Below are 23,638 nucleotides of genomic sequence, written 5' to 3' on the forward strand. Positions count from 1 at the left end.
ATACACAGCCTCATAAAAGGCTGGTTGCTCAACTCTATAATTAAGAATTCCAATTGCTGAAACAAAATTCACTGGTAATACAACACAGACAAAACTTCTTGAACTGTTTTTTCTTAAATTAAATAAACACCACAAGAATTAAAAATACTGTCTACAGTCTCCAAAGAAAATAACTTTCAAATATCTTGTGCTCCTTGGAGAGATTTTCACCTTGAATGCTCAATGAATAGACTGCATGAGACTGACACACAAACCAACACATTAAGTATTTAGCCAATAGTTGAGGCGATGTATACTTTGCAACATTAGAGTATAAGCACTTAACACCTTCGTGTGAAACACCTTCATTTGAAATGTCAACATTTGGAGGTCATGGTTAGATGAGGAAAGACGGGAGGAGGCTCGAGTGGAGCATAAGCACCGGCATGGACAGGTTAGGCCGAATGGCCTCTTTCTGTGCTGTATATCCTATGTCAGACTGCTGGGCTAGGCCGCCATGCTGCTCCTTCCGCTCCCTGGCCTGCTCCGATGATGCTCGCAGGCCCGCAGTCTGAGCAGCCCCCAGCCTGCGAGCACCATCAGAGCAGGCCAGGGAGCGGAAGGAGCATTGTGGCGGCCTACCATTTCTGGGAGCAGCGTGTGCTGGAGCAGGAGAGCAACGGCAGTGAACGTCACCAAGATCCAGGTCAGTGATTGGAGCGTGGGCAGGTACAGCAGGAGCAGCGAGGTCGGGCCGAAGGAGCGGCGAGAGACTGTAGAGGGACGTGATCGGGGCCCGGGAGAGGCATGAGTTCAGGGTCCAGAAGAGACGAGGGCCCAGGGGCAGCACAGGCCAGCCCACACTGTGATCTGTGTGTGCACTAGGTCCGTGCAGCAGAGCTGGTCTCCAGTCGTCATGGATAATCCTTGCCACAGGACCAAGACCTAGCTCTGTCAAGCCCGTGTGGTGGCTGGTGTGCAACGGCCACCCCACGTTAAAAAAATCCACGCACAGGCATCTTCCACCCTTCAGGATGTAGTTCGGGTTCTTCTTTCGAAACATCCTTTTTTTTGGCGTGGAAGCAAGTCATCCTCGTTTCGAGGGACTGCCTATGATGATGACTTATTTTATTACAGATGTCAATCATGCTATGTATATTTTGTTGTTAAACTGTCTGGACCATCACATTGTATGCATTTGTGTAAGTTTAATTCTAATTCTGCCCTCTTGAGCATCCCTGATTATAATTGTGATATATTCTTACGACATCACTAACACACACACTGCACAAGGTGGCTCTAACTCTCAAAAATGCCTTTGCCACATGACCCTTCAACTATCAGTAGTTGCAGTACATTGGTTGTCCACTAGGGGAGCTATATTACAATAATCGCTCAACCATTGGTGGCCGTGCCTTCTGTTGCCTAGGGCCTAAGCTCAGGAATTCCTTCCCTAAACCTTTTCGCCTCTCTACCTCTCTCTCCCTTCAAGACACTCCTTAAAACCTACCTCTTTGACCAAGCTTTTGTTCACCTGCCCTAATTTCTCCTTATGCGGCTCGGTGTCAAATTTTTTATCTCCTAATACTCCTGTGAAGCACCTTTGGATATTTCATTACGTTAAAGTCGCTATATAAATACAAGTTTTTGTTTACCCTGTCCATATGGACTGTATATATCTTTACAGGTAAAGCATGCCCCGAAAGTATTTCCCTGATGGCTCACTGGATAAATTGGCCACAACTTGGAGGCAGTTCAGAGAAGATTCACTAGGTTGATTCCGGGGATGAGGGGGTTGACTTACGAGGAAAGGTTGAGTAGGTTGGGCCTCTACTCATTGGAATTCAGAAGAATGAGAGGTGATCTTATCAAAACCTATAAGATTATGAGGGGGCTTAATAAAGTGGATGCAGAGAGGATGTTTCCACTGATGGGGGAGACTAGAACTAGAGGGCATAATCTTAGAATAAGGGGCCGCCCATTTAAAACTGAGATGAGGAGGAATTTCTTCTCTCAGCGGATTGTTAATCTGTGGAATTCGCTGCCTAAGCGAGCTGTGGAAGCTGGGACATTGAATAAATTTAAGACAGCTTCTTAAACGATAAGGGGATAAGGAGATATGGGGAGCGGGCGGGGAAGTGGAGTTGAGTCCATGATCAGATCAGCCATAATCTTATTGAATGGCGGAGCAGGCTCGAGGGGCCTACTCCTGTCCCTATTTCTTATGTTCTTATATTATGTGCGGCGCTAAGCCACAGGGTAGAAGGTTGCGGATTCAATTCCCGACTGTGTTGAGTTAGCTGATCCCAGCTCAGGAATCAGTCAGTCCACCAATAGGGAATTCAGAAGAAAATTCTTTACCCAAAGAGTGGTGAGAATGCGGAACTTGCTACCTCATGGAATGGTTGAGGCGAATAGTATTGATGCATTTGAGGGCAGGCTAAACAAGCATATGAGGGAGAAGGGAATAGAGGGTTCTGCTGATAGATTTAGATGAGGAAAGACGGGAGGAGGCTCGAGTGGAACATAAACGCCGGCATGGACTGGTTGGGCTGAATGGCCTGTTTCTGTGCCGTATATCCTATGTAATCCTATGATCTAGGCAGATGGCATCATCGGAGCTCTACCTATGTAAAAGCCAACACCTGCAGGAGATGGGGGAAAGAAACTGGAAAATGAATTTTACATGCCAATGACACTGTATACCTATGTGTTGTGTTACAGATTTAGCCTGCCCAGATATCAGTTACACTGCTCAGTCAATACTGGAAGATGACTGGACTGATTGTGGCGAAGCCCAAGAGCAGGTGGTGCTTCTCTTCCTCTTTATTAAATACTGGGACGACTTCCACTTGGAGCTGTTGGATGTAATAGGTAATTTCACAAAGCCTCTCGTATTTAAGCTCCTTTTGGGTTCAGGTACCGGATATGCAGCGAAGGTTCACCAGATATTCAGGTACCGGATATGCAGCAAAGGTTCACCAGACCGATTCCCGGGATGGCCGGACTGACATATGAGGAGAGACTGGATCGACTGGGCCTTTATACATTGGAGTTTAGAAGGATGAGAGGGGATCTCATAGAAACATATAAGATTCTGACAGGACTGGACAGGTTAGATGTAGGAAGAATGTTCCCGATGTTGGGAAAGTCCAGAACCAGGGGACACAGCCTAAGGATAAGAGGTAGGCCATTTAGGACTGAGATGAGGAGAAATTTCTTCACTCAGAGAGTTGTTAACCTGTAGAATTCCCTGCCACATAGAGTTGTTGATGCCAGTTCATTGGATATATTCAAGAGGGAGTTAGATATGGCCCTTACAGCTAAAGGGATCAAGGGGTATGGAGAGAAAGCAGGAAAGGGGTACTGAGTTGAATGATCAGCCATGATCTTATTGAATGGCGGTGCAGGCTCGAAGGGCCGAATGGCCTACATCTGCACCTATTTTCTATGTTTCTATGTTTCTATGTTATGTATTTAACCCCTTGTAACCTGCATCACACCTGTCCACCAGAGGGCCTACCTGTTGGAGTCTCAAGGGATCCCAGCATCTCTTGGGAGCACAGTATATAAGCAGGCCACCCACGAGGAACCTGTACTCTGGAACTACAATAAAGGAGCTAAGGTCACACTTGCTCATTACACACAGTACTCGGTCTGACCATTTATTATGAGCATAACATATATTTATGTTATTGCCATATTTGTTGGTTAAGATACACAAGTGGATCCACTTGGTTCCTATCTAGATTGCAGTTGAGAGCAGTTGGGAACAAAGTGATCTCAATGAACAATTGGTCCAAGATAGTGGAATATTTGTACATTTTATTTCAAGGGGGGAGCAAAAGTGGGATTTAGGTTCTGTGAGTGCAAAGAGACATCACCAGCATGCAATTGTGGAGGCCCTAATCAGACCCTGGAGCACATCATCGAACCTGCCCTCAAAGGAAATTCACAGGCAGCCTACAAGATATCCACGCTATTACACCGGAAGCATGGGCCTGGATATCCAACTTAGATATTGTCATTTGATTTGCTTTGCTATTACCATATGAAAGAAGAAGACCGTGGGGCTGGAAATTCGTAAAATACCGCTATCACCGGTTTTTCACCCCCCCCCAAAAAAACGCTATGACTCCACTATGATTTTGAGGCGGAAAATTCAGGCAAAAATGGGGAAAAAATCTGCCCCATGAATTTTCTGCAACTTTTCTCCGAAGCCGATACCGCTGCGAGTTGGGCCTAGGGAGGGGGGAGAAACACAAAAAATATTTTTCCAAAAAACAAAAAATAATCGCGAAACTTTCAAAAGACCCTTTTCTAATGAATCGCTGCAAAATAATTTTAAAATAAACGTTAACTTTTGTGTAGGTTTTCATACCTACCGCCACTTCCAAGGGCTGCACCAACAGGTTTATTTTGACATTATCTACGGGTCACCGCTGTGTCCAGTCTTGCATGCCGGTGGCTCCGTTCCCCAGCGATATTTCAAAGACTTCAGGGAATTTTCCGCTGCACCGTTTTCTGCCCAAGACGGAGAGGTACCCGCCGAAAAACGTGGCAGACGGTTGCTGAATTTCCAGCCCTATGACTCAAATATCTGATTGGGTGTGTGTGCAGAATTGCAGAGTCCTACTTTTGGAGGGCTGGGCAGTTTGGGGGTTTAATTTCTAAGTGAACAACTGACTGGGGCTCGACCATCCCTTTTTAATATGCCTTTTGGCTTTATTGCGGTTGGCAATCACGCTAGCCTTGTACTTCGGGTTTCCTTCCTGTGATTGCAGTTATGTTGATTATTGCTTGCTTTATGTGAAATATTTGAAAATTATTGTAAAACTGTGATCTAGGTTTTACAATTGTACTGCCAATGACATCCCATTTGGATTGCCAATGGCATAATGGTCATGAAACTCAGGTCTCTTTAAAAGAGGTGCCCATGGTTGGTCTCTTTAATGTATTTCTCTTGTTGATAGGAGGACAGCAAACTGTTGTTGAACAACTGGACCAGATTCTTCATTGTAACAAAGACGTTGTGAGGGAATCAATTCAACCTGTGCTTCACAAAGTCTTGGATGAATACTTACAGTTCAAGAAGGTATCAGTGACTAACTATAAACATATAGGACAAGTGATGAGCTGTGGAATATGATTGCTATCCCAATTGTGGGTTGATAAGATTATAAGAACATAAGAATTAGGAGCAGGAGTCGGCCATTCGGACCCTCGAGCCTGCTCCGTCATTCACTAAGATCATGGCAGATCTTCTACCTCAACTCCACTTTCCTGCACCATCTGATAAGGGAGTAAAAGGTTATGGGGAGCGAGCAGGGAAGTGGAGCTGAGTCCATGATCAGATCAGCCATGATCTTATTGAATGGCGGAGCAGGCTCGAGGTGCCAAATGGCCTACTCCTGTTCGTATTTCTTATGTTCTTATCCCCATATCACTTGATTCCCTTAATAGCCAATCATCTATCGATCTCTGTCTTGAATATACTCAAAGACTGAGCCTGATAGTTTACAAGCAACATAGACAATGGGATATAGATCTCATCTCGCGGCTCCTAGTAATGCGTTCTGTCAATGTCACATTGCAATAGAAATAACGATGATTGGATAGCCAAAACATAAAGACCAGCAAGACCTGAGATTTAGTTCCTGGCCTGTGCTCAGTTAGTTGACCTCTGACAGATAAGCAATCCTTCTGGGTTAGGGAGAGGAAAGTTGCCCAGAGTTCCCTGCTCCTGATTGCTCTCCGATGATCTCTGCTGTAAAGTGCATCTGAGCAGATATCTGCTAAACATAGGATTAGGATCAGTTGTGATGTCCCAAGCGTTACATAGCCTGTCAACACTCACTGTTTAGGCTGACACATGAATAATGGCCATTTGGGTAAGTACCAGGTGACAGCTTAGAGCCATAACCCAGTAAAAATCAGCATCTTTAGAAGATGGGAATTAAATTTTCTCTGGTTCACTTTGGAGATGTACCTGACCCTTATGGGCATAAATTCAATAAACCCAGTCATTTGTGGCCTACCACCAGAAAAATAACCATGAAAGCTGCTGGGTTGTTTCATAAACCTCAACGGATTCACTAATGTCCTTACGTGAACCTATGTCCCTCTATCTGATCTGGCCTACATATGCTTCCAGTCGTACGCCATGTGGATGATTCTTAATGCTATCAGGCAAACTAGGGATAGACACTAAATACAGGCTTGCCAGTGTCACCCCCCCACCCCCACCCCTCCATCCCAAGAACAATTATAGGACAATACCTCCTAGCATGTTTAAAAACTATATTTGATGTGATTGAGAACAGAAGGACATTCTGTCAACTAGCAGTTACTTTGCTTTTTTCTCCGTAGAATCAGAAAAGAATGCAGACTGCAACCTCTGTCATCTGTGATGCCATTCAGAGTATATTGTCGAGCAGTACAAATCGTGATTTTAGAACCAAGTCTCTACAACTCTTGAAGGTATGCACTGGAATTCTCTGCTGAGGTTGGCAAACAACATGCACAATTTCAGCGGGCATGAACAGATGGTGACACTGAGACAGACACAAACTGCACCCTACCAAATATAAGGGCTTAAAAGTGTCATACCATCTTCGACAAAACGTAGTACCCTGATGGTTTGGTGGGTACAGGCACTGCTCAGTACAGCACTAGCCACACAGACAGTGAAGGTGTTGTGTATCTGTAAAGCATGCACTCCCAAATTCCGCCACCAGGGAGTGCATCCCCTGAAATCCCAAGGGATCCCAGCATCCCTTGGGAGCACTGTATATAAGGCCTGTTCCTTACTCTGGAGTGTATTAATAAAGACTGAGGTCACTGTTACTTTAACCTCCCTGTGTGCAGTCTCATCTGTGTTAGGAATACAATAACTGGCGACGAGTATACGAATCCAATGCAAAGATGCAGCAAACTGTGGGCATCCTGGAGAAATTCCCTGAGGGTGAGGACTGGAAAGCCTATGTCGAATGGCTAGACCAGTACTTTGTAGCCAACAAGCTGGACGGAGAAGGAAGTGCTGCAAAAAGGAGAGCAGTCCTCCTCACGGTCTGTGGGGCACCAACCTACAGCCTCATGAAGAATCTTCTGGCTCCGGTGAAACCCACAGATAAGTTGTATGAGGAGCTGTGTATACTGGTTCAGGAGCGTGCTGATGGCGAAGTATCGGTTCTACACGTGCCAGCGATCTGAAGGTCAGGAAGTGGCGAGCTACATCGCCGAGCTAAGGCGACTTGCAGGACAATGTGAGTTTGATGGCTACCTGGAGCAAAAGCTCAGAGACTTTTTTGTACTGGGCATTGGCCACGAGACTATCCTACAAAAACTTTTGACTATAGAGACACCGACTCTCAGTAAGGCCATTGTGATAGCACAGGCGTTTATGTCTACCAGTGATAACACCAAACAAATCTCTCAGCACACAAGTGCTTGCAATGTTCATAAATTAACTGGAACTGTGTTTGTGAGCAGAAACATACAGGGCAGAAACCACGAGTCTGCAACTGCCAGCAGGCCTCAGGTGACCCAGATGACTCAGAGTCCACAATAAAGGATGAATGCAAGGCAATTCACACCGTTGGTGTTGTGGAGGCTTCCATTCAGCCTATTCATGCCGCTTCAAAGGGTATGTTTGCAAGAGCTGTGGAACAATGGGGCACCTCCATTGCTAACCACGACATGGCAGAGGAAGATTACTCCATGGTGGATCAAAGCAATTTCGAGCCTCAGAGAGTGGAGGCAGATGCTGAAGTACATGGGGTGCACACATTTTCGACGAAATGTCCACCTATAATGCTAAATGTAAAATTGAATGGCTTACCCATAGCCATGGAACTGGACACTGGCGCTAGCCAATCCATCATGAGTAAAAAGATGTTTGAGAGACTGCGGTGCAACAAGGCACTCAGACCAGCCCTGAGCTCCATCCACACGAAACTGAGAACGTACACCAAAGAGCTTATCACTGGCCTGGGCAGCGCCATGGTCAAGGTCACCTACGAGGGCATGGTGCACAAACTGCCACTATGGATTGTCCCGGGCGATGGCCCCACACTGCTTGGAAGGAGCTGGCTGGGCAAAATCCGCTGGAACTGGGATGACATCCGAGCGCTATCACATGTCGATGAGGCCTCATGTATCCAGGTTCTTAACAAATTTCCTTCCCTTTTTGAGCCAGGCATTGGAAACTTTTCCGGGGCGAAGGTGCGGATCCACTTGGTCCCAGAGGCATGACCCATTCACCACAAGGCACGAATGGTACCTCATATGATGAGGGAGAGAGTGGAAATCGAGCTGGACAGGCTGAAACATGAGGGCATCATCTCCTCAGTGAAATTCAGAGAGTGGGCCAGCCCGATTGTTCCAGTATTCAAAAGTGATGGCACGGTCAGGATTTCCGGCGATTATAAAGTAACTATTAATCGTTTCTCGCTACAGGACCAATATCTGCTACCTAAGGCAGACGACCTATTTGCGACGTTGGCAGGAGGCAAGATGTTCACCAAGCTCGACCTGACTTCGGCCTACATGATGCAAGAGCTGGAGGGGTCTTCGAAGGGCCTCACCTGCATCAACGCGCACCAGGGACTGTTCATCTACAACAGATGCCTGTTTGGAATTCAGTCACTGCTGCGATCTTCCAGAGAAACATGGAGAGCCTATTCAAGTCGGTACCACGCATGGTGGTTTTTCAGGACGACATATTGGTCACGGGTCGGGACACCATCGAGCACCTACAAAACCTGGAGGAGGTCCTCCAGTGACTGGATCGCGTAGGGCTGCGGCTGAAGAGGTCGAAATGCGTCTTTATGGCAATAGAAGTGGAGTTTTTGGGGAGAAAGATCGTGGCAGACGGCATTTGGCCCACAGACGCCAAGACAGAGGCTATCAGGAACGTGCCCAGGCCACAGGACGTCACGGAGCTGCGGTCGTTCCTGGGACTCCTCAACTATTTTGGTAACTTCCTACCGGGGTTAAGCATCTTCTTAGAGCCCCTACATGTGTTATTGCGTAAAGGTGAGAACTGTATGGGGAAAAAAACAAGTAATTGCTTTTGAGAAAGCCAGAAACATTTTATGCTCCAACAAGCTGCTTGTATTGTATAACCCGTGTAAAAGACTTGTGCTAACATATGATGCGTCGTCGTACGGAGTCGGGTGTGTATTACAACAAGCTAACATTGCAGGGAAGTCGCAACCTGTCGCCTATGCCTCCAGGAGCTTGTCTAAGGCCGAGAGGGCCTACATCATGATTGAGAAAGAGACATTAGCGTGTGTGTTCGGGGTAAAGAAAATAGATCAGTACCTGTTTGGCCTCAAATTTGAGCTGGAAACCGATCACAAGCCCCTCACATCCCTCTGTTCGCTGAAAACAAGGGGATACATACTAATGCCTCAGACCGCATAGGTGGGCACTTGTGCTATCAGCGTATAACTATACCATCGGCCACAGGCCAGGCACCGAGAACACTCAGTCGGCTACCATTGCCCACCACGGGGTTGGAAATGACGCAGCCTGCAAACTTGTTGATGATGGCACAGCCCGCAGACTTGTTGATGGTCATGGAAGTGTTTGAAAATGATAAATCACCTGTCGTGGCCCGCCAGATTAGGACTTGGACCAGCCAAGATTCTCTGCTGTCCCTAGTAAAAAACTGTGTACTGCATGGGAACTGGGCCAGCATCCCCATTGAGATGCAAGAGCTAATCAAGCCGTTCCAGCGGCGAAAGGTCGAGCTATCCATTCAGGCAGACTGCCTGTTGTGGGGTAACCGCGTAGTGCTACCCAAAAAGGGCAGGAAGACGTTCATCTCGGATCTCCACAGCACACACCCAGGTATAGTTATGATGAAAGCGATAGCCAGATCCCACGTGTGGTGGCCTGGTATCGACTCTGACTTAGAGTCATGTGTACGGCAATGCAGCGTATGTGCTCAGTTGAGCAACGCGCCCAGAGAGGCAGCACTAAGTTTATGGTCCTCCAGACCATGGTTGAGGATCCATGTCGACTATGCGGGCCCGTTCTTGGTAAAATGTTCCTGGTGATGATGGATGCTTTTTCAAAATGGATTGAATGTGAAATAATGTCGGGAAGCACCGCCACCGCCACCATTGAAAGCCTGAGGGCCATGTTTGCCACCCATGGCCTGCCTGACATACTGTCAGTGACAACGGGCCATGTTTCACCAGTGCCGAATTTAAAGAATTCATGACCCGCAATGGGATCAAACATGTCACCTCGGCCCCGTTTAAACCAGCCTCCAATGGGCAGGCAGAGCAGGCAATACAAACAATCAAACAGAGCCTTAAACGAGTCACAGAAGGCTCATTCCAAACCCGCCTGTCCCAAGTACTGCTCAGCTACCGCACGAGACCCCACTCGCTCACAGGGGTGCCCCCGGCTGAGCTACTCATGAAAAGGACACTTAAAACCAGACTCTCGCTGGTTCACCCAACCTGCATGATCAGGTAGAGAGCAGGCGGCAGCAACAAAATGTAAATGATGGTCGCGCCACTGCATCATGGGAAATTGATCTGAATGACCCTGTGTATGTGCTAAACTATGGACATGGTCCCAAGTGGATCGCGGGCATGGTGATAGCTAAAGAAGGGAGTAGGGTGTTTGTAGTCAAACTAGAAAATGGACAAATTTGCAGAAAGCACCTGGACCAAGCGAGGCTGCGGTTTACAGACTACCCTGAACAACCCACAGCAGACACCACCTTTTTCGAGCCCACAACACACACCCAAAGGATCAATGGCATCACCCCAGTCCAGGAAATCGAACCCATCACGCCCAACAGCCCAGCAATGCCAGCCTCACCCAGCAGCCCTGCAGGGCCAACAACACGCCAGCCCAGCAAGGGCACAGCCAACACACCAGAACAGACATTTGTACCAAGGCAGTCCACCAGGGAAACAAAGGTTCCCGACCACCTCACCTTGTAAATAGTTTTCACTTTGATTTTGGGGGTGGGGGAGTGATGTTGTGTATCTGTAAAGCAGGGAGTGTATCCCCTGAAGTCCCAAGGGATCCCAGCATCCCTTGGGAGCACTGTATATAAGCCGGCCCCTAAGGACTGTTCCTCACTCTGGAATGTCTTAATAAAGACTGAGGTCACTGTTACTTTAACCTCCCTGTGTGCAGTCTCAGCTGTGTTAGGAACACAATAGAAGGATACTAGGTTCGATTTTTGTCACAATCTCGACGGACCACATGATCTGTTTGTGTGCTGTAATCTAATATTCTGTGGTCGGTGTTGTGTTGGCTGATCTCGGTCAAGGCAACTATCCCCAGCACCCCGGGGCTAGAGAGAGTAAAAAATGCCCAGGATTCCCACTCCTGATTACATTCTGTTGCAAAGTGTGCTCGAGCGGTGATCAGCTGGTGCTTTCCATGATGGCTTGTTGACAATCTCTTCGTAGGTTCACTAATGAAGAATAGCCACTTGGCTGAGGTACTGCAATGCATGGAACTGTACTCCAACATGTCAACACCTTCAAGAGGGATGATGAAAACTGGTGTTGCATATTTGACTTTTCACTGACTACTCACTTATATCTTACTGTTTAAAACTCATTGTTCTCAAAGTTGTTCATTGTTTTTGTGCTTTCACTGTGAAGCACATAAGAACATAAGAAATGGGAGCAGCATTAGGCCATTTAGCCCCTCGAGCATGCTCCACCATTCAATAGGATAATGGCTGATTTTCGACCTCAACTCCACTTTCTTGCACTGTCCCCATATCCCTTGATTCCCTTAATAGCGAAAAATCTAATGCCCTCTGTCTTGAATACACGCAAAGACTGAGCCTCCATAGCGCTCTGGGGTAGAGAATTCCACAGATTCACCACCCTCTGAGTGAAGAAATTCCTTCCCATCTCAGTCCTAAATGGCCAACCCCTTATCCTGAGACTGTGACCCCTTGTTCTAGACTCCCCAGCCAGGGGGAAACATCCTCCCTGCATCAACCCTGCAAGCTCTGTAAGAATTTTGTATGTTTCAATGAGATCACCTCTCAACTTCTAAACTCTAGAGAATATAGGCCGAGTCTACTCAATCCCTCCTCATAGGAAAATCCCCCCATCCCAGGAATCAAGCACAGTCCAGGAAATAGACAACAGTGCAGCTCCATCAGTCAACATAGATTTGTCCTTTTGTGGAACATAAGAACATAAGAAATAGGAGCAGGAGTAGGCCATACGGCCCCTCAAGCCTGCTTCACCATTCCATAAGATCATGGCTGATCATTGACCTCAACTCCACTTTCCCGCCCGATCTCCATATCCTTTGATTCCCCTAGAGTCTAAAAATCTATTGATCTCAGCCGTGAATATACTCAAAGACTCAGCATCCACACCCCTCTGGGGCAGAGAATTCCAAAGATTCACAACCCGCTGAATGAAGAAATTCTTCCTCATCTCGGTCTTAAATGGCCGACCCCATATCCTGAGACTATACCCCCTAGTTCTAAACACTCTAGCCAGGGGAAGCATCCTCTCAGAATCTACCCTTTAAATTCCTTTCAGAATCTTGTATGTTTCAATGAGATCACCTCCCATTCTTCTAAACGCCAGAGAGTATAGGCCCATTCTACACAATCTGTCATCATAGGACAGCCCTCTCGTCCCAGGAATCAATCTGGTGAACCTCTGTTGTACCGCCTCCAAGGCAATTATATCCTTCCTTAGATAAGGAGACCAAAACTGTGCACAGTACTCCAGGTGTGGTCTCACCAAGGCCCTGTACAGTTGTAGCAAGACTTCCTTACTCTTATATTCCAACCCCCTTGCCATAAAGGCCAACATGCCACCTGCCTTCCGTATTGCTTGCTTTCTGTGTTTTTTTGCACAAGGACACTCAATCTCTCTGAACACCAACATTTAAAAGTTTCTCACCATTTTAAAAATATTCTGTTTTTCTATTCTTCCTAGCAAAGTGAATAACCTCACATTTCCCCACAATATATTCCATCTGCCACCTTACTGCCACACTCACTTAGTCTATCTATATCCCTTTGCAGAATCTTTGTGTTCTCATAACTTACTGTCCCACCTAGCTTTGTATCATCAGCAGACTTGGAGACATTACACTCGGTCCCTTCATCTCGGTCATTAATATAGATTGTAAATAGCTGAGGCCCCAGCATTGATCCTTGCGGCACCCCACTAGTTACAACCTGCCAACCTGAAAAAGACCCGTTTATCCCTCCTCTCTATTTTCTGTCCGTTAACCAATCCTCTATCCATGTCACTATTGTCCCTCTCACAGCCTGACCACCAGGGCAACAGATGACATTATTGCAGGCTTTTGCCAATGTGTAATCAAACGCTACAAAGCTGTACAAGAAGGGCTTGGAATGCTTTCCTTCCCTTTCCGACATTCCAGTCACGCCTCTGCAACCAGTTTTCCCACAATCACTTCACCCAGTATCAGCACTGGCTCAGTGGGTAGCACACTTGCCTCTGAGTCAGAAGGTTGTGGGTTTGAGTCCCACTCCAGGGACTTGAGCACATAAACTTAGGCTGACACTCCAGTGCAGTGCTGAGGGAGTGCTGCACTGTCGGAGACGCTGTTTTTCAGATGAGACGTTAAACTGAGACCCTGTCTGCTCTCTCAGATGGACAGGAAAAGATCCTGTGGCACTATTTTGAAGAAGAGTCGGGGAGTTATCCCTGGTGTCCTGGGGCCAATATTTATCCCTCAATCAAAATAACATAAACAGTATATCTGGTCATTATTACATCGCTGTTTGTGGGAGTTTGCTCAAGTTGGCTGCTGAGTTTCCCACATTACAACAGTGACCACACTCCCAAAGTACATCATTGGCTGTAAAGCACGTTGAGATGTCCGGTGAAAGGTGCTATATAATTCCAAGTCTTTCTTTCTTTTCAATGGCATGGCTGACTTTAGGAACTTGCTCCATGCAGCAAGGCATTGGAATTCCAATGTGCTCCTCCACTGCACCGCTTGTCTCCACCATTTCAGTTCAGCAGCCAGCTTGCTTAGCAAATTGAAAGCCTAAATGATCACAGATGTAATTTACCTTACAAGACACTTGCTATTGACATTGTAGGTCTCAAACACCCAAGAAATGAAGACATCACTTCAGAACTTGCTCCAAAATGTTATCCAGAATAGATTCCTCCTGAGCAGAGTCTGCGACACAAAGCGAGTATGTTCTTAAATAACTTGAGAGTGTTGATTATGACTGAGTGATTCTGAAGACTTGCTTTGCTTGTTTGCTTCCTGGATGTGGTTGACTTTAATATAATGGGGTGAATTTTCCGTATTTCACGATCCTTAATGATCTGGTTGAACTACTCCAAAAGTGATATTCTGTGAGAGTGTGTACCTGTATTATGTGTATAAACTGAAGGGGTAATGCATGATCCTGGGAAGCCAACAGCTTCTGTTACATTATCTGTACATTTTATTCACTTTTCACACTTTGGGCTGGATTTTCGGTTCTGCTCATTTCGGGGCGGTAATGGCGGTGGGGCGGTAACGTTTGCACCCGGGAACAGTTTGCACTCAGTCAGCAAAATTCATCATCTGGGCCTGTGAGTGTGGGACGGAGTGCTAAGGGAGGTGTTATACACCTCTCTTAGGGCGCTAGGCCAGCTGAGCAACTGAAAATCCCGAGCTCAACAGCCGGCCTGGGAGTGCTCTAAGAGAGGCCTGGGGTGGGGGTTAAATCCTGAAAAAACCACCAAAAACGTTCCCAATAAATAACTCACGCCACCACAACGTAAATTGCAACAAAAAAAATGAAATAAGAAACAATCACACTTACTGAGGTCGACGTTACTTACCTCATTGCAGCCGCTACAGCTCGGACTGCCCGCTTTCACAGGCGGTCCCACCAGGGGGCGCTATGGATCGGGCAGCGGTCAAAAATCGAGCCGGTGTCGCAACCAGGGGCGTTGCACACCGGCCCGCCACTTCCAGGCGGTAATGCTCCGAAAATCCTGGCGGGGCGCTGGAAGCTGGCTGCCTGCGCGCGGAAGTGCTTACCACTACCAGTGCTGCTCCTCTGGGGCTCTAATAAGAACGGCAGAATACTGAAAATCCAGCCCTATATCCTTCAGAAAAAAGTGGTTAGGGCACCCATTATTCCCCACGAGGTAAATTTTCAGTCTTGCTTGGGCCATTAGGGTTGATATTGTGATTGATGTCGAGTGAGTCTAGCTGCACAGGATTAACCTTGGCTGTCTTTTGAACTAAGGTTCATTTAGGAGATGGTGGCCATGTGCAGTCTAACAGTGATTCAGCTACCCCAGAGACCAGCCAGGTGAATCTGTATGACAAAGACTCCTTCCAGAGGATCCATACAGAGCTTGAAGATTCTGAGTCAGGTACAAATCTAGAACAAACTGCCTGATCCACTCTGTGCCCACCCCCCCTCCCTGCACCGTCTTTGTGTCTCCGAGATACCCTAGTCTCTGTTTTAGACTTATCATCTGCCTTATGTTTCTCAAATCTCCTATCCTCTGTGAGTTCATGCCCGACACAAGACTCCCAAAGCAAGTGCTCTACTCTGAACTCCTACACTGCAGGCGAGCCCCAGGTGGGCAGAGGAAACATTTCAAGGACACCCTCAAAGCCTCCCTGATAAAGTGCAACATCCCCACCGACACTTGGGAATCCCTGGCCAAAGACCGCCCTAAATGGAGGAAGAGCATCCGGGAGGGCGCTGAGCACCTCGCGTCTCGTCGCCGAGAGCATGCAGAAACCAAGCGCAGGCAGCGGAAGGAGCGTGCGGCAAACCAGACTCCCCACCCACCCTTTCCTTCAACGACTGTCTGTCCCACCTGTGACAGAGACTGTCATTCTCGTATTGGACTGCTCAGTCACCTGAGAACAACTCATTTTTAGAGTGGAAGCAAGTCTTCCTTGATTTCGAGGGACTGCCTATGATGATGATCAGCTTAAATATGCAGCCTATCGATGCATTAACCAGATATATAATATACCTTCAGGAAAGTTTACAGTTTTTCTTTCTGTGTCCCATCGCCCACCTCACAACTCTTTCTGTGTCAACATCTTCCCCAGCCAGGCTGGAGACCTGCTGCAGGGTTTCTGTGAGTGTCCTTGGGCACACAGGCACTAAAAAGTACTCCACAGTAGCCCGAAGGACAAGGATGGGCGGGAGAAGGGATACTCCAGCTTGCTTTCCCTTTAGAATCATAGAATCTATACAGCACGTTCAGCCTGTTGAGTCCATGCCGAGCTGAGCAATCGTGGTGGCAAAGGAAAGCAGAAGGCACCAGAATAGGGACATAAATAAATTTTGCCCTATCTGACCACCACTGCCTTTAATTAGCGCCCCCCCCCAAGCGGCTAGCCGAGGTGACAACGTCTCCTGCAGCTGCCGTTGTTGGCGCCCGGCAATGTTGCAAGGGACGGAAGCGAATATTACATCCGGGGCAATAACCGGATGACGTCACAATTTACAAGGCGCAGAGATCGAGGCGGTAAGTCTTAGCGCCAGTGTAAAACTGCCAGGGAAGTTCGCGGGTGTCTGTGATTTTGCCGCGGCCGGTTGGTAACCCCCTAGCGCTCCGTTACTGCCCCAGCCCCGCCTCCGGCAGACACTAACGCGAGGCGCAAAGCAGCCCAATTTCTTACGCATGGTCTTTGGCCTCCACCACAAACTCTGTTCTCCAGCCACCGATTCAATCTCCCTCCCTGGCCACTGTCTCAGGGTGAACCAGACTGTTCGCAACCTTGCCGTCTTATTTTGATTACGCTGAGCTGAGCTTCCAACCCCACATCCTCTCCCTCGCCAAGACTGTCTACTTCTGTTATGTATTTAACCCCTTGTAACCTGTATCACACCACCACCAGAGGGCCTATCTGTTGGAATCCCAAGTGATCCCAGCATCTCTTGGGAGCACGGTATATAAGCAGGCCACCCACAAGGTACTTGCACTCTGGAGTCTTATTAAAGAAGCTAAGGTCACACTTGCTCATTGTTCACATACTCAGTTTCATCCTTTATTATGAATGTATCAACTTCGACCTCCATAATATCGCTCATCTACACCCTTGCCTCAGCCCATCTGCTGCTGACATCCTCATCCATGCTTTGCTGCCTCCAAACTCGACTATTCCAAAAATCTCCTGGCTGGCCTATTATCTTCTACCCACCATAAACTTAAGAACATCCAAAACTTTACTGCCCGTATCCTAACAAACACTAACATAAATAGGGTGCTAGCATAAACAGGGAGGCAAGTGACCACAACACTATTTTTAGGCTGCTACCGCCTTGATTACACTAAGTGGCGTACCCTTAAAATCAGCCATACTGTGTGGAATGTCACAGAGCTAGATCATTCTTACCAGCACAAGAGCAGGGTTGAACAGTGGAGATGTGGAAATGAATTAATATTCTGGAGATTTGCTTTCTTACCTTGGAGTAACTTTGTCTCAGGAGATTAAATAAGTGGGATAGACAATACAAAATGGGGACTGAATTTGATGAGCTTTGCAATGTTTATGGGAGAATGGGCATATAATTGGCAAATGAAGCTCAACACAGATAAATGTGAGGTGTTACATTTTGGTAGGAAGAATAGGGTGGTCACTTATTACTTGGAGGGTGCGGGTCTGGGTGGGGTAGAGGAACAAAGAGATCTCGGCGTATAAATACACAAATCACTAAAAGTTGCGACACAGGTTAGCAAGACCATAAAAAAAGCAAACTAAGAACTAGGGTTTATTTCAAGAGGTATAAAATTTAAAAGTAGGGAATTTATGCTCAACCTGTATCCAACCTTGGTAGTACTGCTTAGAGCACTGCGTACAGTTCTGTCGCCATATTATAAAAAGGATATCGAGGCACTGGAGAGGGTTCAGAGAAGATTTGCAAGGATGACACCAGAAATGCGAGGGTATATATATCAGGAAAGGATGAACAGGCTGGGTCTCTTTTCTCTTGAAAAAAGAAGGCTGAGGGGCGACCTTAAAGACTTCTTTTAAATGATGAAAGGTTTTGATAGAGTGAATACAGAGAGAATGTTTCCACTTGTGGGGAAGATCATAACTAGAGGCTATCAATATAAGATAGTCACCAAGAAATCCAATGGGGAATTCAAAAGAACCTTCTTTACCCAGAGAAGGGTGAGAATGGGGAACTCGCTACCACAGGGAGGCGAATAGTATCGATGCATTTAAGGGGAGGCTGGACAAGTATATGAGGGAGAAGGGAATAGAGGGTTATGCTGATAGATTTAGATGAGGAAAGACAGGAGGAGGCTCGAGTGGAGAATAAACGCCGGCATGGACTGGTTGGGCCAAATGGCCTGTTTCTGTATCGTTTATCCTTTGTAAAACTTGATAAGGTGCTATTTGAATACAAGTTATTTTTTATATCTAATATTGTGCTTCGCAGACCCACCAGTGGATTCGGACATTCTTTGTTGCAGTGATGAATCTCCACACGTAACGTCAGAAACTGATTTTGGTTTTGGCAACACCGAACCAAGAATCGGCACCAGGAAAAGACGGCTGGAAGCATGCAGAATGAAGTGCTGCACGGATCAGGACAGCAGACCTTGCAACAAAACAATGAATGGAGCAGACAACCACCCTGGGATGGAAAATGTTAGCACAGACCGTGTCTCCTTGCTGCAAAAAGATAGACAGGTCTCGGCACCTGTCCCTACAAGATCACCATCTGAGAAGGCTGGCTATTTTGAGGTGCAGTGCAGTGTAATGAACACTAAGCAAACGATCACTAGAAAACCAACTGAAGATCAGGTTTGTGACTATATCCACAATTCACACCCTAGTTTATATTTTCGCTCAACCAGCTGTTTGACAAACATGGAAAGTTGTGAAATTGAATTCAATAAATCTGTTATGTTGTGGACTAGCACCAGAATAAAATGACCAAGAAAGCTGTCAGATTGTTACAAAAGTGCAAGCGATGAATTAATATTCAGAACGATACCTGACCCCAGGGGTTACGTTATGAGGAACGACAACACAGACTAGGGTTGTATTCCCTGGAACTTAGACGGTTAAGGGGCGATCTGATCGAAGTTTTCAGGATATTAAGGGGAACTGATAGGGTAGATAGAGAGAGACTATTTCCGCTAGTTGGGGTTTCTGGGACGCGGGGACATTGTCTAAAATTAGAGCCAGACCTTTCAGGAGTGAAATTAGGAAACACTTCTACGCGCAAAGGGTGGTAGAAGTTTGGAACTCTCTTCCGCAAATGGCAATTGGTGCCAGGTCAATTGTTCATTTTTAAATCAGAGATTGATAGCGTTTTATTAACAATTAAGGGCTATGGGCCGAGGGCAGGTGGATAGAGTTAGGTCGCAGATCAGCCATGATCCCATCGCATGGCGGAACAGGCTCGAGGGGCTGAATGGCCTCCTCCTGTTCCTATGTTTCGATGTTCCTAGAAAGGAACCTGCCATCCCTACCTGTCATAGCCTACACGTGACTTGCCTATGGTTGGCTGGCTCTTAATGACCTCTAACAGGGCCCAGTTATAACAATAGTTGCTACGAAGGCCCAACGCCTTCCTTGAGGCAGCTAAGGATGAACAATAAAAGTGGCTTCACCCACATCTTGAAAACAAGCAACAAAGACGTAACCACAGATTTTAGGCACAGGGTTGACAAGAGCCAATATTTAGAGACCCCCATGTGTGTAGGACAACTGCTGGGATTTAATAAGGCAAAAATCACACAACTTACAAGCACACAATGATTGCTGCAAGGACCACCTTACCCATTGAGGCACTGGTTTATTGAAACATCTGGGGCAAAATGGAAAAGCTCCCTACCTCCCCACTGACAGGTGCATGAAAATAATCTTACTGTTCTTTTATGAACTGTTTCACTGGTGATAGTATGGCTTGAACAGAATAAGCATGGCTTAACTTTATTCTATGGCATCATCAGGGAAGTGGAATATTAAATGGTTCCTGTTGGTGATTTGCCGATTGTAGATTGCCTCCCATGGCGCACCATCTTGCAATCGGGAGGAGGCGGGGGTCCCCAATGGAGTGCTCTCTACACGGGAGTCTTCCCCTTATTTATTGGGGACTTGGCCTGGAGGGTGTTGCACGGAGCAGTTCCGTGCAATAAATTTTTAAGTCAGTTCACGGGCTCCCAGGCCGCCTGCAATTTCTGCCGTCTGGAAGAGTCCGTGTTCCATGTTTTATTCTGAGTGTGCGAGGTTGCAGCCCCTCTTCCAATATTTGAAGAGGCTGCTCCTCAAATTCTGGTTGCACTTCAGTCCCCACGCTCCTGATCTTTGGGCACCCGGTGCGGAGGGGAGCGGGTAGGTCCGAGGGCCTCCTCGTAGGACTGCTCCTGGGCACGGCCAAGGGGGCCATCAGCCGGTCCAGCCAGCGGGCGGTCGAGTGGGTCGTTCAGCCCGACTGCCTGCCTCTCTTCCGCGGTTACATCCGAGCCAGGGTGTCCCTGGAGATGGAGTACGCAGTGTCCACCGGTACGCTCGCGGCCTTCCGCGAGAGTTGGGCGCCGGAGGGACTGGAGTATATCATTACCCCCCGGCAACCAAATTTTAATTTGATTTTAATGTCTAAAACTTAATTTGTTTATGTTGTCGGTTTCAGTGCCCCCCCCCCCCTCCACCTTATAGCCAGGGAGTACTTGTATAATTTGTGTTTTAGTGCCCTCAGAAAAAAAAATCAGGGGCACTTGATTACTGATGCAACTCAAAATAGTTGTAGATTGGCCTCTTTGATAATGACAATAATATTTTCATGTTCTGTTGAGTGCAGGAGGAACACTTGTGGCTTCAGGAGGTCTCCAACTTGTCTGACTGGACACATTGATGTTTACCTGATGAAGGTGGGCTGACTGCATCCTTAAGTCATCGACTCAAATCATATAGTATTAGTACAGCAGGAAGGGAGCTATGTGCAGTACAAGATAGCAAATAAATCCAGTGAATTTTACCGAATGTATAATGAGGTAAAAGGGCAAATTCTAAAATAAAGTTGTTTCTGTGTGACTGGAAATGCTTTATCTTTTATTTTTAGGTAGAAGCCTGTGACTTTTTCATTTCCTGTTTAATCTGTGCACTCCCAGGGAGCTCGTGGGTCGATGTGGAGAGGTTTAATAGCAGTATATCATGCATTCAGAGCACACTATTTCTCTGTAACATGCATTGAACTAATATTCAACCTGACTGCAGTTTAGATCAAGTGCCACGGTGGCAGTTGAGTTTGGATCATACGACAACAAATTGCATTTATATGGCGCCTTGGACGCAGTAGAATGCTCCAAGGTGCTCACAGGAACGTTATAAAACAACATTTGACACATAAGGATGACTAAAACCTTTGTCAGAGAGGTACGGTGCATTAACCAGCATTGTTTACATTGCAACATTTAGTTACAGAGGTTGCTGTTCTTTGGCACACCGCCCCATCACAAAGATCATGGCTGATCTGATCATGGACTCAGCTCCACTTCCCTGCCCGCTTCCCATAACCTTCACTCCCTGATCATTAAAGAATCTGTCCACCTCCGCCTTAAATATATTCAGTGACTCAGCCTCCACAGCTCTCTGGGGCAGAGAATTCCACAGATTTACAACCCTCTGAGAGAAGAAATTCCTCCTCATCTCAGTTTTAAATGGACGGCCCCTTATTCCGAGACTATGCTCCCTAGTTTTAGTTTGTCCTATGAGTGGAAATATCCCCCTTGCATCCTCATTATCTTATATGTTGCGAGAAGATCACGTCTCAGTCTTCTGAACTCCAATGAGTAGAGGCCCAACCTACTCAACCTATCTTCGTAACAAAAAAAAACAGATGATGTGGTCATTATCACATTGCTGTTCGTGGGAGCTTGCTGTGTGCAAAATTGGCTGCCGCGTTTCCCACATTACAACAGCGACTACACTCCAAAAAGGACTACATTGGCTGTAAAGTGCTTTGAGATATCCGGTGGTCGTGATCATCATCATCATAGGCAGTCCCTCGGAATCGAGGAAGTCTTGCTACCATTCCTGAAGTGAGTTCTTTGGTGGCTGAACAATCCAACACGAGAGCCACAGATAGTCGTTGAGGGAAGGGGAGGGTGGGACAGGTTTGCCGCACGCTCCTTCCGCTGCCTGCGCTTGGTCTCTGCACGCTCTCGGTGACAAGACTCGAGGTGCTCAGCGCCCTCCCGGATGCACTCCCTCCACTTAGGGCAATCTTGGGCCAAGTACTCCCAGGTGTCGGTGAGGATGTTGCACTTTTTCAGGGGGGCTTTGAGGGTGTCCCTGTGACGTTTCCGCTGCCCACCTTTGGCTCGTTTGCCGTGAAGGAGTTCCGAGTAGAGCCTTTGCTTTGGGAGTACCGTGTCGGGGCATGCGGACTGTGTGGTCTGCCCAGCGGAGCTGATTGAGTGTGGTCAGTGCTTCGATGCTAGGGATCAAGGGGTATGGAAAGCAAGAAAGGGGTACTGAGGTGAATGATCAGCCATGATCTTATTGAATGGTGGTGAAGGTTCGTAGGGCCGAACGGCCTGCTCCTGCACCTATTTTCTATGTTTCTATGTTAGCCTGAATGAGGACGCTGATGTTGGTGCGCCTGTTCTCCCCGGGGGATTTGTAGGATCTTGCAGAGACATTGTTGGTGGTATTTCCCCAGTGACTTGAGGGAAAGGTGCTATATAAACGCAGGTCCTTTATGCGGCTTGGTGTCAAATTTTTGATCTCATAATAGTCTTACAGAGGGCCTTCGGGGACGTTAAGGGTGCTATGTAAATACAACTTGTTGAATGCAGTAATGGCTGGGGTGGCAGTGCAGCCTCACGTGGTGCAGTGTGTGTGTGGGGGAATTTATGAATGGGGAAGGGCGGAGTGGGCGGGGCCCGTGTGGCGTGCTCTTCCCGCGCCGCTGGCTGGCTGGCGCGAGCGCCGGAAGTGTCGGGCGGCCTGCTAGCTCGCTCGCTCTGCAGCGATGGCGGAGCAAGGCAGCGGCGCCCAGCTCTGCGCGGCCTCGGCCGCCTCCTGCCTGCTGCTGGCCTGCGGCTACGTGGGTAGCCTGTACGTCTGGAGGAGCCAGTTGCCCAGGTAACCCGCCGCCATTGTTTTCGCTCGCTGCAGCTGCCGCCGGCGTCGCCATAGCAACCGGCCTACAAGGGGGAAGAAGGAGGGGGCAGGCTGCTGTGTGCAGGGAGCCCGTTGCCATGGCGACGCAAGGGGTCTGCCCTCCCCTGCAGTGCTGCAGAGCGAGAGAGACGGAGGAGGGAGGGAGAGAGAGAGAGAGAGAGAGACGGATGGATGGGGGTGGGGAGTGAGTGAGAGAGACGGGGGAGAATGAGTGAGTGAGGGAGGGAGAGACGCGGGGGGGATGAGCGAGGGAGGGAGGGAGAGAGAGAGACGGGGGTGGGGAGATTGAGTGAGAGAGAGATGGGGAGAATGAGTGGAGGAGAGAGAGATGGGGAGAATGAGTGGGGGAGAGAGAGATGGGGAGAATGAGTGGGGGAGAGAGAGATGGGGAGAATGAGTGGGGGAGAGAGAGATGGGGAGAATGAGTGGGGGAGAGAGAGATGGGGAGAATGAGTGGGGAGAGAGAGATGGGGAGAATGAGTGGGGGAGAGAGAGATGGGGAGAATGAGTGGGGGAGAGAGAGATGGGGAGAATGGGGGGG

At 47.6% G+C, this 23,638-nt stretch overlaps 2 protein-coding genes across 5 annotated transcripts in view; both read left to right on the top strand.

Moving 5' to 3' along the window:
- The first annotated feature begins 2,686 nt into the window (after nt 1–2,686).
- Nucleotides 2,687–20,992, top strand: LOC139239288 (type 2 DNA topoisomerase 6 subunit B-like). The gene is made up of 7 exons (XM_070867958.1): nt 2,687–2,853; nt 4,953–5,074; nt 6,349–6,459; nt 14,075–14,173; nt 15,227–15,356; nt 18,398–18,765; nt 20,771–20,992. Exons 1-7 carry the CDS (start codon nt 2,688–2,690, stop codon nt 20,822–20,824), a joined length of 1,050 nt encoding a protein of 349 aa, XP_070724059.1. The 5' UTR covers nt 2,687; the 3' UTR covers nt 20,825–20,992.
- Nucleotides 20,993–22,927: 1,935 nt separating this feature from the next.
- rce1a (Ras converting CAAX endopeptidase 1a) overlaps nt 22,928–23,638 on the top strand; it is a 34,829-nt gene continuing 34,118 nt past the window's right edge. For 3 of the 4 annotated variants that reach the window (XM_070868173.1, XM_070868175.1, XM_070868174.1), the window contains exon 1: nt 22,928–23,058. In XM_070868173.1, coding sequence (XP_070724274.1) covers nt 22,946–23,058 — 113 coding nt within the window. In that variant the 5' untranslated portion in view covers nt 22,928–22,945. The remainder of the gene's footprint in view (nt 23,059–23,638) is intronic. The other variant, XM_070868176.1, reaches the window with a different exon arrangement.

Source organism: Pristiophorus japonicus, chromosome 27, assembly GCF_044704955.1.
Source record: "Pristiophorus japonicus isolate sPriJap1 chromosome 27, sPriJap1.hap1, whole genome shotgun sequence".
NCBI classification, from domain to species: domain Eukaryota; kingdom Metazoa; phylum Chordata; class Chondrichthyes; family Pristiophoridae; genus Pristiophorus; species Pristiophorus japonicus.

Excerpts from the sequence above, each read along its gene's own strand:
- LOC139239288 (XM_070867958.1), top strand. The coding sequence starts at position 2,688 with ATGTGTTGTGTTACAGATTTAGCCTGCCCAGATATCAGTTACACTGCT. Across the intron at positions 6,460-14,074 it reads AGTCTCTACAACTCTTGAAG|GTCTCAAACACCCAAGAAAT; the intron begins GTATGCACTGGA and ends TTGACATTGTAG. Across the intron at positions 18,766-20,770 it reads GAAAACCAACTGAAGATCAG|GAGGAACACTTGTGGCTTCA; the intron begins GTTTGTGACTAT and ends TGTTGAGTGCAG.